This window comes from Mixophyes fleayi, chromosome 4 (genome assembly GCF_038048845.1).
Source record: "Mixophyes fleayi isolate aMixFle1 chromosome 4, aMixFle1.hap1, whole genome shotgun sequence".
Classification (NCBI taxonomy): Eukaryota; Metazoa; Chordata; class Amphibia; order Anura; family Limnodynastidae; genus Mixophyes; species Mixophyes fleayi.
Window position 1 is genome coordinate 333,784,505 of NC_134405.1, and position 14,483 is coordinate 333,798,987.

Genomic DNA, 14,483 nt, shown 5'->3' on the forward strand with positions numbered 1-14,483 from the left:
CGATGTAAATATTAATAGACTTACCTATTAATGCTAACTTAAAGTAGCAATGTCGGGACCCCGCAGGTTAAGTGTTTAAACACTTAACTTGACACATTGCCGCTTTAAATTAACATTAATATAAGTCGCAATGACACTAAACTGTAGTGCCAGACAGCTCTTCATTCGAAATCACTTGCTGTCATCATGCTGCTCCATTGGTGATCTGCAGAGTCAGTTATCAGGTAAGTCTATTAATATGTATATCGTTTTTTATTTGTAGGTCTCGTGTGTGTCAGATTTTTCGTAATCGAAAAACCGCACCCAACACATATGTAAGAATAGAGACATTTTCTGTGTGTGTCTATAGATCACAGGTCACCCCCAAAAGTAGGCGAATTCCCAACACAGAATGCCTTAAGACACGATAATTAAGCAGCTTACATTTTTACAGCAAATATAAACAGGTTTCTTCAGTTAAGCTGGGGGCAGGGCCATCTTTTCCATTGGGCACGATGGGCAGGCGCCCGGGGGCCCCACAGGCAAGGGGGCCCCATAGGCAGGGCTCTTAATGAGAATAAATAATCCTGCAAAAGAAAAAAACCTGCAAAAAAAAACCTTCGAGGGTCAATGTAGGGGCCCCGATGCACTGCTTTGCCCGGGGTCCCATAATGTTGTTAAGATGGCCCTGGCTGGGGGAGGAGATTGTCCAAGGAAAACAGTTCCTCTTTCAATGGTTACTAAGGAAGAAAAATGGAATATATAATAATATATTATATATAATCTTGTTCACTGTCACAGTACAGTACAGCCTACATACTAAGACAACGATCTGTACATTGGTTGCAACATGCTTGTCAGCATTTTTACTTCCTGGTGGCAAGCGCTCAGGACTGGATGCAATTGCTCAATCTGGGATAACTGAGCAGTTTTCCTCAATTCAGTATTTTATTTGACTGTTTATATGTTTTTGGGGGGTTTGTCATGGGCAGGCCACCATTTGTATACAAGCTGAGACAGGTATATTATAACAATATAAACCACTGTGGTCAATCACAAATCTCTGTGTGTATTTTTCCTTTGGGGTATTTTTTTTTTTATGTTTTTCTCTCTTTTTATACTTTCCCAGATTTTGTTCCCCCCTGATAAATGTAAAACAGGGGTTTGACTGTGTTTGGTTCAATGTCCACAGGCTAAAGTATGAATAATGAAAGTACAACAAACAACTAAAATCAATAAAATATAACAAGAGCAGAGATACAGTGACTCAACGATTCTAATTGATTAAATGCCACCAGCTAAAAACCACAATTTGCTTTGTTTGCATGGAGTGTCCTGATATGTTCTTAAAGAGACCATAGGAAAATAGTCTTAAAATAACAATTGTACCTTGATAAGGGGGTTGCTGGTCTAATATCAGAGTTAACTGATGATAACATATTATCATGTGTAATATTCACCAGCGTTGGTGAGCTCCAGGATCAAAGCGTTAGGAAGACGGATGGAGATTGGTGAGGTCACATGTTAGTGTTTCGTAGCAGGAAGCTACAGTTGTACCTGCAGGCGCTCCTTGGGTTAGGTGTTCTCTAGCAAATCAGGATCCAGGAGCTAACCAATGGAGAGCTGGTTTGATAATGACATACCAAAGCTGGGTGGAAGAAGGTTTATTGGAAACAATCATCATCATTTTTATTTATATAGTGCCACTAATTCTGCAGTGCAGATAATATTTGTCACTCACATCAGTTCCTGCCCCATTGGAGCTTACAATCTAAATTCCCTAAAACACTCAGACTAGGGTCAATTTGATAGCAGCCAATTAACCTACCAGTATGTTTTTGGAGTGTGGGAGGAAACCGGAGCACCCGGAGGAAACCCAGGCAAACACGGGGAGAACATACAAACTCCAAACAGATAAGGCCATGGTTGAGAATGAAACTCATGAACCCAGTGCTGTGAAGCAGAAGTGCTAACCACTGAGCCACCGTGCTGCCCATTCATTATTATGAGCATTTAACATGGTCAAATATGGATAGCAACCAAAAACAGGAAACAAAAGGAATGGCAACGATGATGATAATGTTGATGAATGTCCTTCCTCTCTACAAGTAGCACAACTGGGAGTTGGCAGCAACTATTTGGTCAAGTAGAGGAAAAGGCCATGGTTGGAAATAAAATTCATGACCTCAGTCCTGAGAGGCAGAAGTGCTAACCACTAAGCCACCGTGCTGCCCGTCTCTATGCACATGATACACAAATCTATATATCCTCTCCTGATCTCTCACCATCTGTATTGTCTCTCGTTACCAACTGTCTTTCTGCCATTTTACTTTGGATGTCCTCTCGCCAACTCAAACTCAGTCTTTCAAAAACCGAATTAATAATATTCCCACCCAACAATAGAAGCTTCCTGCCTGACCTTCCTATTTCTGTTAATAACATGACCATAAATCTCACCCCGCAAGCTCGCTGCCTAGGTGTGATCCTTGACTCAGAACTATCCTTTGTTCCCCACATCAACTCTATATTTACATCATGCTGAATACATTTAAAGAACATTTCCAGAATACGCACATATCTCACACAAGACACTGGAAAAACTTTAATTCATGCACTCATCATCTCCCGCATGGACTATTGTAATTCCTTCCTTACTGGTCTTCCCAAACTCAGACTCGAGCCCCTAGAATCTATTTTAATAGTAAAACCAAGTATTAGCACAAAGAGTTGACTGTTTCTCAATATGACTGAACATGTCTTCCGGAGTGAGTTTGGTTGGCATTCTGGACTTCGATTTGGTGGAGACTAACAAGTCCAAGGGACTTTTATTCTCCCGCAGTAATGTGACATGGGACTACTATCTTTTCCTGCTGCCTTAAATAATGCATTTATGTCCTGCACACCGTTTAAGTGGATTATGTTGCTGATCTTCCAGGTATATTTCTGTCTACCTGCTTAATAGCGGTGATTCTTGTTCAACACTGCAAGCTACAGTCTCCAAATGTATGCACGCTTATTTAAAAGTATCTCCATTATGTTACACTGTGGCATTGTAATGAATCCATATTCTGCCCTTAGATGACCTCTCCTTATATAAATATTCCACATTTACATTCTTATCTCCCTATCACACACAGATAATCTCTGTGACAATGGAGACGCGCTCAACAGACCTGGTGCTGTGATTTTAAACTTGCTCAATTCATTCTAGGTTTTTAATTTGTTTACTTTTTTTGATCTGGGGTATTTTTTTTAAAAACATCTCCCTGGCAGAGCCGCCTTATCCCTGGTACAGAATGAGTAATCCTGTAGAACATCGTTCGTATAGAAATAAAACGATGTATTCTGTATAAAACTCCCTTTCAAGGCTCTCTGATGAGAACAGAAAGCTGAACTGGCATAATGTGACAGGTTTGCAGAGAGAGGCATTTTGTTTTCCTCTACAACGGATTCATAGAATAAACAAAACTTCATGATGCCAGCATGATTTCATCCGTATCTCACGCCACGCCAGGATGTGTTATGAGAGGAAAGTAATTATGTCTGGATCTATCCTCGTATACCCTGGTGCTCGCACCTGAAAAATATAGTAGACTTACGCCTGTCCTTCAGAGCGTACATGATGAGAACATAGATGCTGCATATTACTGAATTTATCAGTATTCAGCTGCGATTGGGCAAGGCTACAGCCAGCTGGGAGAGCAGCCATATTGTTTCAGGGCTAGGACGGTAACATTGACATCCGGGGGTTTGAAAGCTCATACAATCCATGACTACCGAATAAACTAGTGAAAAGGGGAGGCAGGGTTAGCACTGTCAATAGACGACAGAAGGGCGGTCTACTAGAGCGGCAGCACAACCGGAGGGCGGTCTACTAGAGCAGCAGCATTTTGGGTGTGCCCAAAACACAGAAGGGGTCGTATTGAGTTGGATGCAAATTGCGTTTACAGCGTATAATACGCTTTTGTACTTCTTAGCATGCGCACAATGCACTAGATTCGGATCCAGCAGTTTGCGCACTTGTGCAGAAGTAAAAAAAAAAGCAGAAAGCGCTTTTTTAAATGGCCCCCTAAGTAAGTGACGTCGAGTTGGCATTTTTAAGTGAGGTTGCATCTTTCATCAGCCATGGGTAGAAGCACTGACAAAAATGTCAAACTGTACACAAGGACATGTAGAAACAGCTTTGTTTAATGCCTACAGTCACTTAAATGTATATACAAACCATACCTCCCAAAATGTCCGTTTGGAAAAAGTAGAACACGCCCGGAACTATCTATCATTTTGCAGGTGTGCAAAATGTTTAATATTTCAACCAGATCCAATGCAGTAACTGTCATAGAGGTGGAGCAGGCTTCATTGAAGCATTACAGTCACCTGGCTCAGCAGTTAGCACCAACGTCAATGCTATATCGATACATCAAGAACTACTTATAGGTTCGTTTTGATATTTGTTACGGAATGTCTTTCTGGCTTTCCTGTCCTGCAAATGTCTCCAGAGACAGATTCAGGTCTATTGGTTTGAAGGAAAGATGGATTTGAAAAAGTAATCACTGAAGTTCCTTTCTGGTATAAATACACGCCCATCTAGACCGATCCTTATCAGTTCCTCTAGTGCAGGATTTGATCATTTTCAATACAGAACTAAAAAAATACAAAAGCAAATCCAGGCAAATTTTTTTTTTTAGAAGTTATTTATATATTTGTTAATTTATTGCATACTTGCCAACTTGCTGAAGTTGGCTTCCGGGAGCCTGCCGGGGGAGGTGGGCGTGATGGGAGCGGGGCTCCAAAATTTGCATCATTTTGGCCCCGCCCCCTGATGTAATAAAGCAAATGCGTCATTTGACAGTAGGGGCCAAACGCTGCGATTCCCGGTGAATCGCGGCATTTTGGACCTAATTCTGCCCACTTCACTAGGAAGATGCCAGATGCGGGAGATTGCCACACTCTCCTGGGAGTCTCCTGGACATTCCGGGAGAGTTGACAAGTATGATTTATTGGCTTGTTCATGCCCTTCTGCAACTTTACCCAAAGACACTGATTTATATTTTTGGAGTCCCTACGTATTTTTGTTGCCTTTGGATCTGGCACGCCTCTGCTGTGCCCGCTGCTTTGGAGACCGCTGTGGAGACGGAGCAGACCCCACATCGATGTGCATACGCTCTGTCTGGTGATACCGAGACTTGGCTTAACAGCATAGGAAAAAAGTAATGGCAATTTATTTAGTAAAAGTTGCATGAGAGCATTTACAAAAACAAATAAATTAAAGCTATTTGAAGGTGGAGACCCCCTTTAACACGTTGAGAGAATGAGCTTGCATTTGCCACCCTATTAAGCATCAGCGTCATTGGGGGGGGGGGGGGGGGATCATATAAATAGCTGTGTCATTTGTATGTGTCACTTGGTATGAAGCAGAATATTTATCCCTCCAGCAGCTTGATGGTTAAATGTCTGTACCTCGCATGTTGCAGCACCGAGAGGCATCACACTGTGCCTCACCCCTCATTCCACTTATGACACCTTCAGCGTTCCCCTTTACTTCCTCCCATAATCGTTACATAAATGGTGTGATTCTCATTTTCTTCCAGTTTAGTGCATTACCAGGGAAGCATAATGCGTCTCCTCCTCCGCCAGAATGCAATTCTACAGTCATAACGGCTCGGCACCATAATTGTATTATACCTCAATTAAAATAGTTTTAACAAAACTGTCTCGAGTGGGCCACCAAACAGCTGTGCGGCGCCTCCACCCCACCGCAATTACGCTGATGGAGATTGATATTTTAGGGATATAGAAGATTAGCTTCTAAAAGTGGCTGCCGTTTCTCTGGTTCCAGTTCTTTGACGCTTTGTCTTTATTGCCTATACTTACTAGACATCCTGGGACTGACTCATGTCCAGACGCAACTTGTGTGTGTTTAACAAGAGCGCAAAACTTGTGCGTAGTTCCGAACATATTCAAATCCAAGCGTATCTCAAAATACCCAGGTGGAAGTACGCTCATAACAGACTGCAGTATATGCACAAGTGTATGTACAATAAAAGGTCAAAACTGAACACATAAAACATGTATTTTATAATAAATTTAAATAACAACCACCAACAGTATAATCATTCATATATTTATTTTCAAATAAAAACAACTTTTTTTATATATATATTTTTTTTGCATTAATTACATAAATGAAGATGCTTTCAAAGCATACTGTACAAACAATGCATTTAGTATATCGTAGTTGTTCTGTGCTAGCTTGTGGCACACATACGTGTACTTTTTAATTCAACGACTGTGCCGTGTCAGTCATCACTATCAGTCGGCACTTACACCTGACCTGTAGAAGGCGCAATTGATATAACTCTGAAACTAAACTCAGGACTTGAATCGGCTGAATCTACGCCGGCGCCCTTTCTGTACACGGCCTACGTTAGTCCGCCCATTCGCACCCCCATTCAGCCTCTCAAGTTGTAGACAGTCATAAGTGTTATTTGCGTGCGGACATGAATTGCATGAAAGTTCGTTCATTGGTGTAATGTCCATTTCACGCAAGATGCAACACCATACCTTACAACCATACTCGCCAACTCTCACTGTATTTCCCTCACTCCCTGAAGAGTCTGGCATTCTCCCTGATGCTGAGCCGGTACAAGACGTGGTTGGCTTCGCCATCTGTGGCATGATGACACAGTTCAGAAATTGTGTCCTATGTCCATGTATTGATGCCTATGGAGGTGGCCATTTTCATGGAGACCAAGATTTAATCAAAGACTGACAGGTATGACAACATGACTTCAGTAATGGAGACAGAAATGTAAAAGACACTTCAGTCTCTAGAGATTCATTAGCTGCTTTTCTTTAACGCATAGTTGCCTACTCTACCGGAATGTCTGGGAGACTCCCGCACTTCTGGGAGACCTCCCGGGAGAGCAGGGCAACCTCCCGGTTCGCGTCCCCGCAATAGATAAGTGGCGGGGGGCAGGGCTTAATGACTCAAATATCGCCCCCTGCTGTACTTGGGCAAAATTGTGACAATTGTTTAGGGACGGAGCCAAAATGATGCAATTCCTCAAGCCCCACCCCTGCACGTTCACCTCCCCCGGGATCTCCCTGAAGCCAACAAGGAAAAGTTGGCAAGTATGCTTACAACTTTCTATTGTTGCCTTCTGGAAGATCCCCCCCCGGCGACAAAATGACGACTTTTAACATGGTGATTCAAGGCAAATCACATCATTTAGGCTCCTCACGGGCAGGTTGCGGGAGAATGGCCTGCTCTCCTGAGAGTCTGAGAGACCTACCTGGAATTCGGGAGTCTCCCGGACATTCCAAGTATGAAGTATGTGCAGCACGCGAACGGACGGATGTCTGAACATGAATGAGGCCACCTGTCAGTAACCCTATACAGGACGAAATCCGGGAGCCTTTTTGTGCCTGAAATGGCTGATTACAGAGGAGAGTACACAGCTAGCCTCCAACTACATGTACAGCCCGTGTATGTGTATACTTTCTATAAGTTCAACCTATATTTTTCTTTAAAGCCCCATAAGGTGGGAGCAAAGCGGAGCAATTCCGTATCTCAGGGCAACTCAGGTGAACAACTGCATGATTATGTAACTACATGGCTGAAAAACACGGAAATAATTTCAGGGCTGTTCCCTCCTCCAGCACCTTTACCTAACATGGTATGCAAGGGAGAAAGGCCCTGGAATTGACAGGCCAAATTTACACGTGTTCAGGTTCTCTCACTGGCGCCTGCGGAAATGTATTGATAAATAGAGGCGAGAAAGAACAGCGTTAGCAAATCTTCCATGTTACCGCTATTTGATAAATACACCCCATGGTAAGGTGCCAGCAACATGACCTTAAATTCTCCTCCAAAAGTGAACATGGTTATGGAAGCCAGGTCAGACATCACAGTCCAAACTTGAGTTTCAGCGGCCATTTTTGTAGCCTAGGCAAAACTAGACCCTACTCCCGGTGACGGTGACATCACAGTAGTCGCTGTTGGAGCGAAGCTGTTAATATTTTCATCCCAGGAACCCATGGAGGAGTACCGGGGGGTTGAGGCGAATATATCTGCTTTCCAAACCCAATTACGCCTCCCAGATTAGATCTGAGTTTCCCAGAAACAGACGTTTTTTGTCAAGCTGAGATTGTGCACCTTCAGGCAATTCCTGGCAAAAGCCGCTCTGTGATTTTTTTTGTGTGTATTTCCATGCCTGATTAGCTGCAGCTGGGCCTCTAGAGGGATTTCAGACCATCATTTAGTGAAATGGAATTGTCTCTATCGAAAATGTGATTCTCTCCCATCATTTGCAACCACAATCTCCGCCGCCCCCGTGCTTGTCCCTGGATTCCGAGCAGGCCCCTGTCATTAAGTGGATCTCTGTTTGTAAAACATTTCTGTTTTATTATTCGCACCCTCCGGCAATTTAATAGTACAGTCCTTGTTAAAATAGATACAGGATTACTCATGTCAACCTTCACTCAGCAGACCCACTCTGATTCTGTGAGACCTTCTCTGCTGTCCCTTTAAAGCTCTACACATATCAGATGTAGACAGGTATTAGCTGACACTACTGTATGCTTCAATGGGGGGTCCAGCCAAAAACAAAATTTTAATGAGTGTATTAAGTTTTTGGAAAATAAGGAGAATAAGTCCCAGTTGCTCTGTTGCTATGCAGGACTGACCCTAGCAACCAGCATCCATCCTTCATTCTCTGACTGTCGGATGCCATGTTCATAGCTACTGGGTCTTAGAAGGGTACACAGATCCTGCATAATAACCTGTCATGGTTTAAAAACAGTGAAGAAAAATGTTCTTTACAGAGGAATAATATAACAAATATGATTTCATTCCCTACCTTTATCTAAAACAGGCAGTACAAATGTATATTGCATACACACAACTTAAATATGGCCAGTCTAGTGTCTATACAGCTTGCCTCTGCTTCTGTGTGGCTCCCTTTAGCTCCTTTTTACTTGTTTGAATTCCAAATTGTCTGTTTTAATCCGAACCATCTGTGGAAGGGATAATAGTATATAGCATGGTGGCTTAGTGGTTAGCACTTCTGCCTTACAGCACTGGGGTCATGAGTTCGATTCCTGACCATGGCCTTATCTGTGAGGTGTTTGCGTGGGTTTCCTCCAGGTGCTCCAGTTTCCTCCCACACTCCAAAAAAACATACTGGTAGGTTAATTGGCTGCTAACAAATTGACCCTAGTCTGTGTGTGTTTTAGGGAATTTAGACTGTAAGCCCCAATGCGGAAGGGACCGATGTGAGTGAGTTCTCTGTACAGCGCTGCAGAATTAGTGGCACTATATAAATAAATGGTAATAATAACAATAGCAGTGTTTGATGAGACAATGCCATGCCTGAAATACACCGGCGTGTTTAGGGTGTTTCTTGGTGCTTGGAAACCCCTCGAGCCCCCGCTCCAAAAAAACGCAATGCAACTTATGTCCACCAGTTGGACTGAACTCTTCCATTCATTCAAACATATATTTATTCTGCAATGTAGGCTACACTAGGGTAAAATCCATACTTGTGTGTATGTATATATGTAGGTTATGATATACATATATGACATGGTGAGATTGCTATAGCAGAGCAGGTATCACAGCTGTACAGGTACCTCTGCAATACTTATAAAAAAGGCTTCCCTTTGCAAACAAATGAGAAAGTTGTCAAATAAGCCCCTATAGACGTCTTCAAAAGGAGAAAGGGGGGTTAAAGTTATGTAATTAGACAAATAGAACGCAGGATGATACATCAAAGGGATAATAGACAAAAAAAATTCAGATTTTTACATATTTTTTAATTCCTAAATTCCTTATTAAGTTACCCACTTATGCCATAATCACCATTCATCTTCCGGAGGATCAATAGTTCCTGGCGACTGCATCACAAAGGCCTGTCTGCGGTAGCCAATGCGAATCTAAAGTAATACGGTAAAGGTTATCTAAAATTAGACTCACCCTTGACCTAAGAATGTTTGCCGTAGAGCCCAGTCTGCGGTCACAAGACTTAAGAAGATTAATTTTTCAATAATCGATAATTCCCTTTATATTTCGAGAATGAAATCATAATTAAGTAGGAAGTGTGCAAACGTTGGCAGGCATCTTTCTTTAAAGGAAAGGAAGGTTGATCTCTTTAGAAAATGTCTAACAAAGCAAGTTTGCAGTTTTTTTTTGTACATTAAAAAAGACACTAAAAGGAAGTTAATGGCTATGGAATGAAGTTTTTATTTTTGCATTTCTATTTTTATAGGGACTATAACCTCAAACATGTCTCTGCTTTATTGTGCTTAGTGCAGGGATATATATATATATATATATATATATATATATATATATATATATATATATATATATATATATATATACTAGGTCTAGTTTTATGTTATCACAAGATGTGAACAAACTTATCTCTTTGCCAGTCCAGTGACCATACTCCAACCCAAACCATGTCAAACCTATCTCTTGGAACTTGGATGCATCCTCAACTTATTGTACCGCAAGAGGATGAGCAAATCTCAATAACTCTGATAGAAGATATAAAACATATTTACCTACTCTCCTGTAACACTCAAGAGACTCACAAATTTTGGGGAATCCTTTGAGACTCCCAGGAGAGTAGATCACCCTCAGCTGGTTGGGTCCTTATGACAATAGTTCTTTTTCTTAGATTATTTTTCAAGCACTGTTCTTCCCTCCTTGTTACTGCTTTCTCTCCTGCTCTGAGAGCAGGAGGTTCTACTGAGGGGTTGTTCTTCTCCCCAAGTGTTGTACTCTGAGATTACTCTCCTGCTCCGAGAGCAGGATGTTCTACTGAGGGGTTCTTCTTCTCTCCAACTATTGTACTCTGAGATTACTCTCCTGCTTCGAGAGCAGGAGGTTCTACTGAGGGGTTCTTCTTCTCTCCAACTATTGTACTCTGAGATTACTCTCCTGCTCTGAGAGCAGGAGGTTCTACTGAGGGGTTCTTCTTCTCTCCAACTATTGTACTCTGAGATTACTCTCCTGCTTCGAGAGCAGGAGGTTCTACTGAGGGTTTCTTCTTCTCTCCAACTATTGTACTCTGAGATTACTCTCCTGCTCCGAGAGCAGGAGGTTCTACTGAGGGATTCTTCTTCTCTCCAACTATTGTACTCTGAGATTACTCTCCTGCTCTGAGAGCAGGAGGTTCTACTGAGGGGTTCTTCTTCTCCCCAAGTGTTGTACTCTGAGATTACTCTCCTGCTCGAGAGCAGGAGGTTCTACTGAGGGTTTCTTCTTCTCTCCAACTATTGTACTCTGAGATTACTCTCCTGCTCCGAGAGCAGGAGGTTCTACTGAGGGGTTCTTCTTCTCTTCAACTATTGTACTCTGAGATTACTCTCCTACTCCGAGAGCAGGATGTTCTACTGAGGGGTTCTTCTTCTCTCCAACTATTGTACTCTGAGATTACTCTCCTGCTTCGAGAGCAGGAGGTTCTACTGAGGGGTTCTTCTTCTCTCCAACTATTGTACTCTGAGATTACTCTCCTGCTTCAAGAGCAGGGGGTTCTACTGAGGGTTTCTTCTTCTCTCCAACTATTGTACTCTGAGATTACTCTCCTGCTCTGAGAGCAGGAGGTTCTACTGAGGGGTTCTTCTTCTCTCCAACTATTGTACTCTGAGATTACTCTCCTGCTTCGAGAGCAGGAGGTTCTACTGAGGGTTTCTTCTTCTCTCCAACTATTGTACTCTGAGATTACTCTCCTGCTCCGAGAGCAGGAGGTTCTACTGAGGGTTTCTTCTTCTCTCCAACTATTGTACTCTGAGATTACTCTCCTGCTCCGAGAGCAGGAGGTTCTACTGAGGGATTCTTCTTCTCTCCAACTATTGTACTATGAGATTACTCTCCTGCTCCGAGAACAGGAGGTTCTACTGAGGGGTTCTTCTTCTCTCCAACTATTGTACTCTGAGATTACTCTCCTGCTCCGAGAACAGGAGGTTCTACTGAGGGGTTCTTCTTCTCTCCAACTATTGTACTATGAGATTACTCTCCTGCTCCGAGAACAGGAGGTTCTACTGAGGGGTTCTTCTTCTCTCCAACTATTGTACTATGAGATTACTCTCCTGCTCCGAGAACAGGAGGTTCTACTGAGGGTTTCTTCTTCTCTCCAACTATTGTACTCTGAGATTACTCTCCTGCTCCGAGAGCAGGAGGTTCTACTGAGGGGTTCTTCTTCTCCCCAAGTGTTGTACTCTGAGATTACTCTCCTGCTCCGAGAGCAGGAGGTTCTACTGAGGGGTTCTTCTCTCCAACTTTTGCACTCTGAGATGTCGTATCTTTAGGAGCAGAAGGGAACTTTCCCTCACTGAATGTTAATAATAATAGTAAATATGTGCAAGGCATTGAAGCAAACAACGTAGGTCTACTGAATATTTAAGCAACCTGAACTTCATTAACATGGATCTCGCCTCCGGGACGTTTCCATGCTCTATTCTATGGAAGCTTAGCCATAACATATTCATATAAATTAGGTTATTTACATAGGGTTAGCAGTTACATTTATTAAAATGATGGACACATCATATACTCTATATCTACAAATTTACCTTTCCCTCGTATATAAGGGAAATCATTTATTGAAAATCCCATTCTCTCATTTGCTTTATCGTCCTATTAGTACTTGCTTTATTCCCTACATACATATTCACAACAAATTTATTTTTTGCAGACAATTCACGTTGCCATCGTTTGTGCCGGTTACAACGCCAGCCGAGATGTCGTCACTCTGGTCAAGTCCGTTTTGTTTCACAGGTAAGCCTGCTTTTTAGCTCATGTTTTATTGTACTTAGTTTTCCAGCTCATATTGATAACTTATCACAGAGAACTTTCCATGTATGACAGCAGCTCAATCTGTTTATTGCCTCATGGAGGGGTTTAAAGGGATGTCCACCGTTGAACATCTCATCATCGTAAGCAACCAACCCATGTACCACACAGGAAAGGGTTTCTACATTCGGACTTTTATCATTTCCCTAAATGACTATTGTACTCTGAGATTACTCTCCTGCTCCGAGAGCAGGAGGTTCTACTGAGGGGTTCTTCTTCTCTCCAACTATTGTACTCTGAGATTACTCTCCTGCTTCGAGAGCAGGATGTTCTACTGAGGGGTTCTTCTTCTCTCCAACTATTGTACTCTGAGATTACTCTCCTGCTTCGAGAGCAGGAGGTTCTACTGAGGGGTTCTTCTTCTCTCCAACTATTGTACTCTGAGATTACTCTCCTGCTCCGAGAGCAGGAGGTTCTACTGAGGGATTCTTCTTCTCTCCAACTATTGTCATCTTGTAATGACCTGTAGTTCAAATTCATCTGAACAGCTTTTTCTGGGTACTATTCCATATGGAAGACACCATGAGAAAAATCGGAGATGACCTATGTCTGAACCAGCCCTTACACATTTAAACTGGAAGGTCTGCTGTCCTTACTGACAAGTAACGTTTGGAGCCTAAAGCAGGGCACAAACAGGCCACACCTGCCCATTGACCAGAGTGCCAAGCGACAGGATCACTTGGGAGACCAGCTATTTTAGTGTCTGACCCCTTATGGCTTACACTACAACTTGCACTATGGCCAGGTAAGGAAGATGACCACACATTGTGATGAAGGTTATCTTCCGACCATGCGCTTCATCATGTACAATAAGGAACTGCTCAATATTATTGGGCACTGCACACATATTTTGTTGAACACATATTGCATTATCAGGATACTTACCTGCTTAAACTAGATATGGAGGCTGCCATTTAAGGTAGCCCTCCCAGAAATAGTGTGCCAAAATCTGTTCTGATTTATTGTATCAGACTATATAAGGGTTGTTTAGTAAAACGGCCTGACAACAACCTGTCAGATGTCAGATATTATCTTTCATCTGTACACTTATCTTCTATAAGATGATGCAGTATCTGATTGGTTGTTGTGAATTATAGCATAGCATTACTTTCTCTGCAATTTTACTGTATAAGCCTCTACATAGAGGGCAGGGCGCCTGACAGCTCTCTCTTTCTTTCCATTCTCTCTCCTCTGTGCATCTCTCTCACTCTCTTCATGTCTCTCTGTCCCTCTCTCTCTCCATCCCTCTCTCACTCTCTCCCACTCCCTCTCCATTCCTCTCTCTTTCTCTCTCTCTCCATCTTTCTTTCTCTCTCCATCTCTTTCTCCCTCCATCTCTCCATCCCTCTCTCTCCATCTTCCTTTCTCTCTCTCTCCATCTCTCTCTTTCTATCTATCTCTCCACCTCACTCTCCCTCCATCCCTCTCTGTCTCCCTTCATCTCTATTTCTCTCTCTCCATCTCTCATTCTCTCCCATCTCTTTTCTCTCTTCCCATCTCTCTCTCTGAATCTTTCTCTCTCTCTCTCTATCCCTCTCTTTCCCCATATCTCTTTCTCTCTCCCATCCTTTCTCTCTTTCTCTCTCCATCTCTCTGTTCAACTGTTTCTTCATCCAGCTTTATCTCTCTCCATCCATCTTTCTTT

General features: G+C 42.5%; 1 protein-coding gene across 2 annotated transcripts in view; it reads left to right on the top strand.

Moving 5' to 3' along the window:
* Positions 1 to 14,483, top strand: part of LARGE1 (LARGE xylosyl- and glucuronyltransferase 1) — a 325,519-nt gene that overhangs the window by 146,052 nt on the left and 164,984 nt on the right. For both annotated transcript variants that reach the window (XM_075210435.1, XM_075210436.1), the window contains exon 4: positions 12,681 to 12,763. In XM_075210435.1, the coding sequence (XP_075066536.1) occupies positions 12,681 to 12,763 (83 nt within the window). The remainder of the gene's footprint in view (positions 1 to 12,680; positions 12,764 to 14,483) is intronic.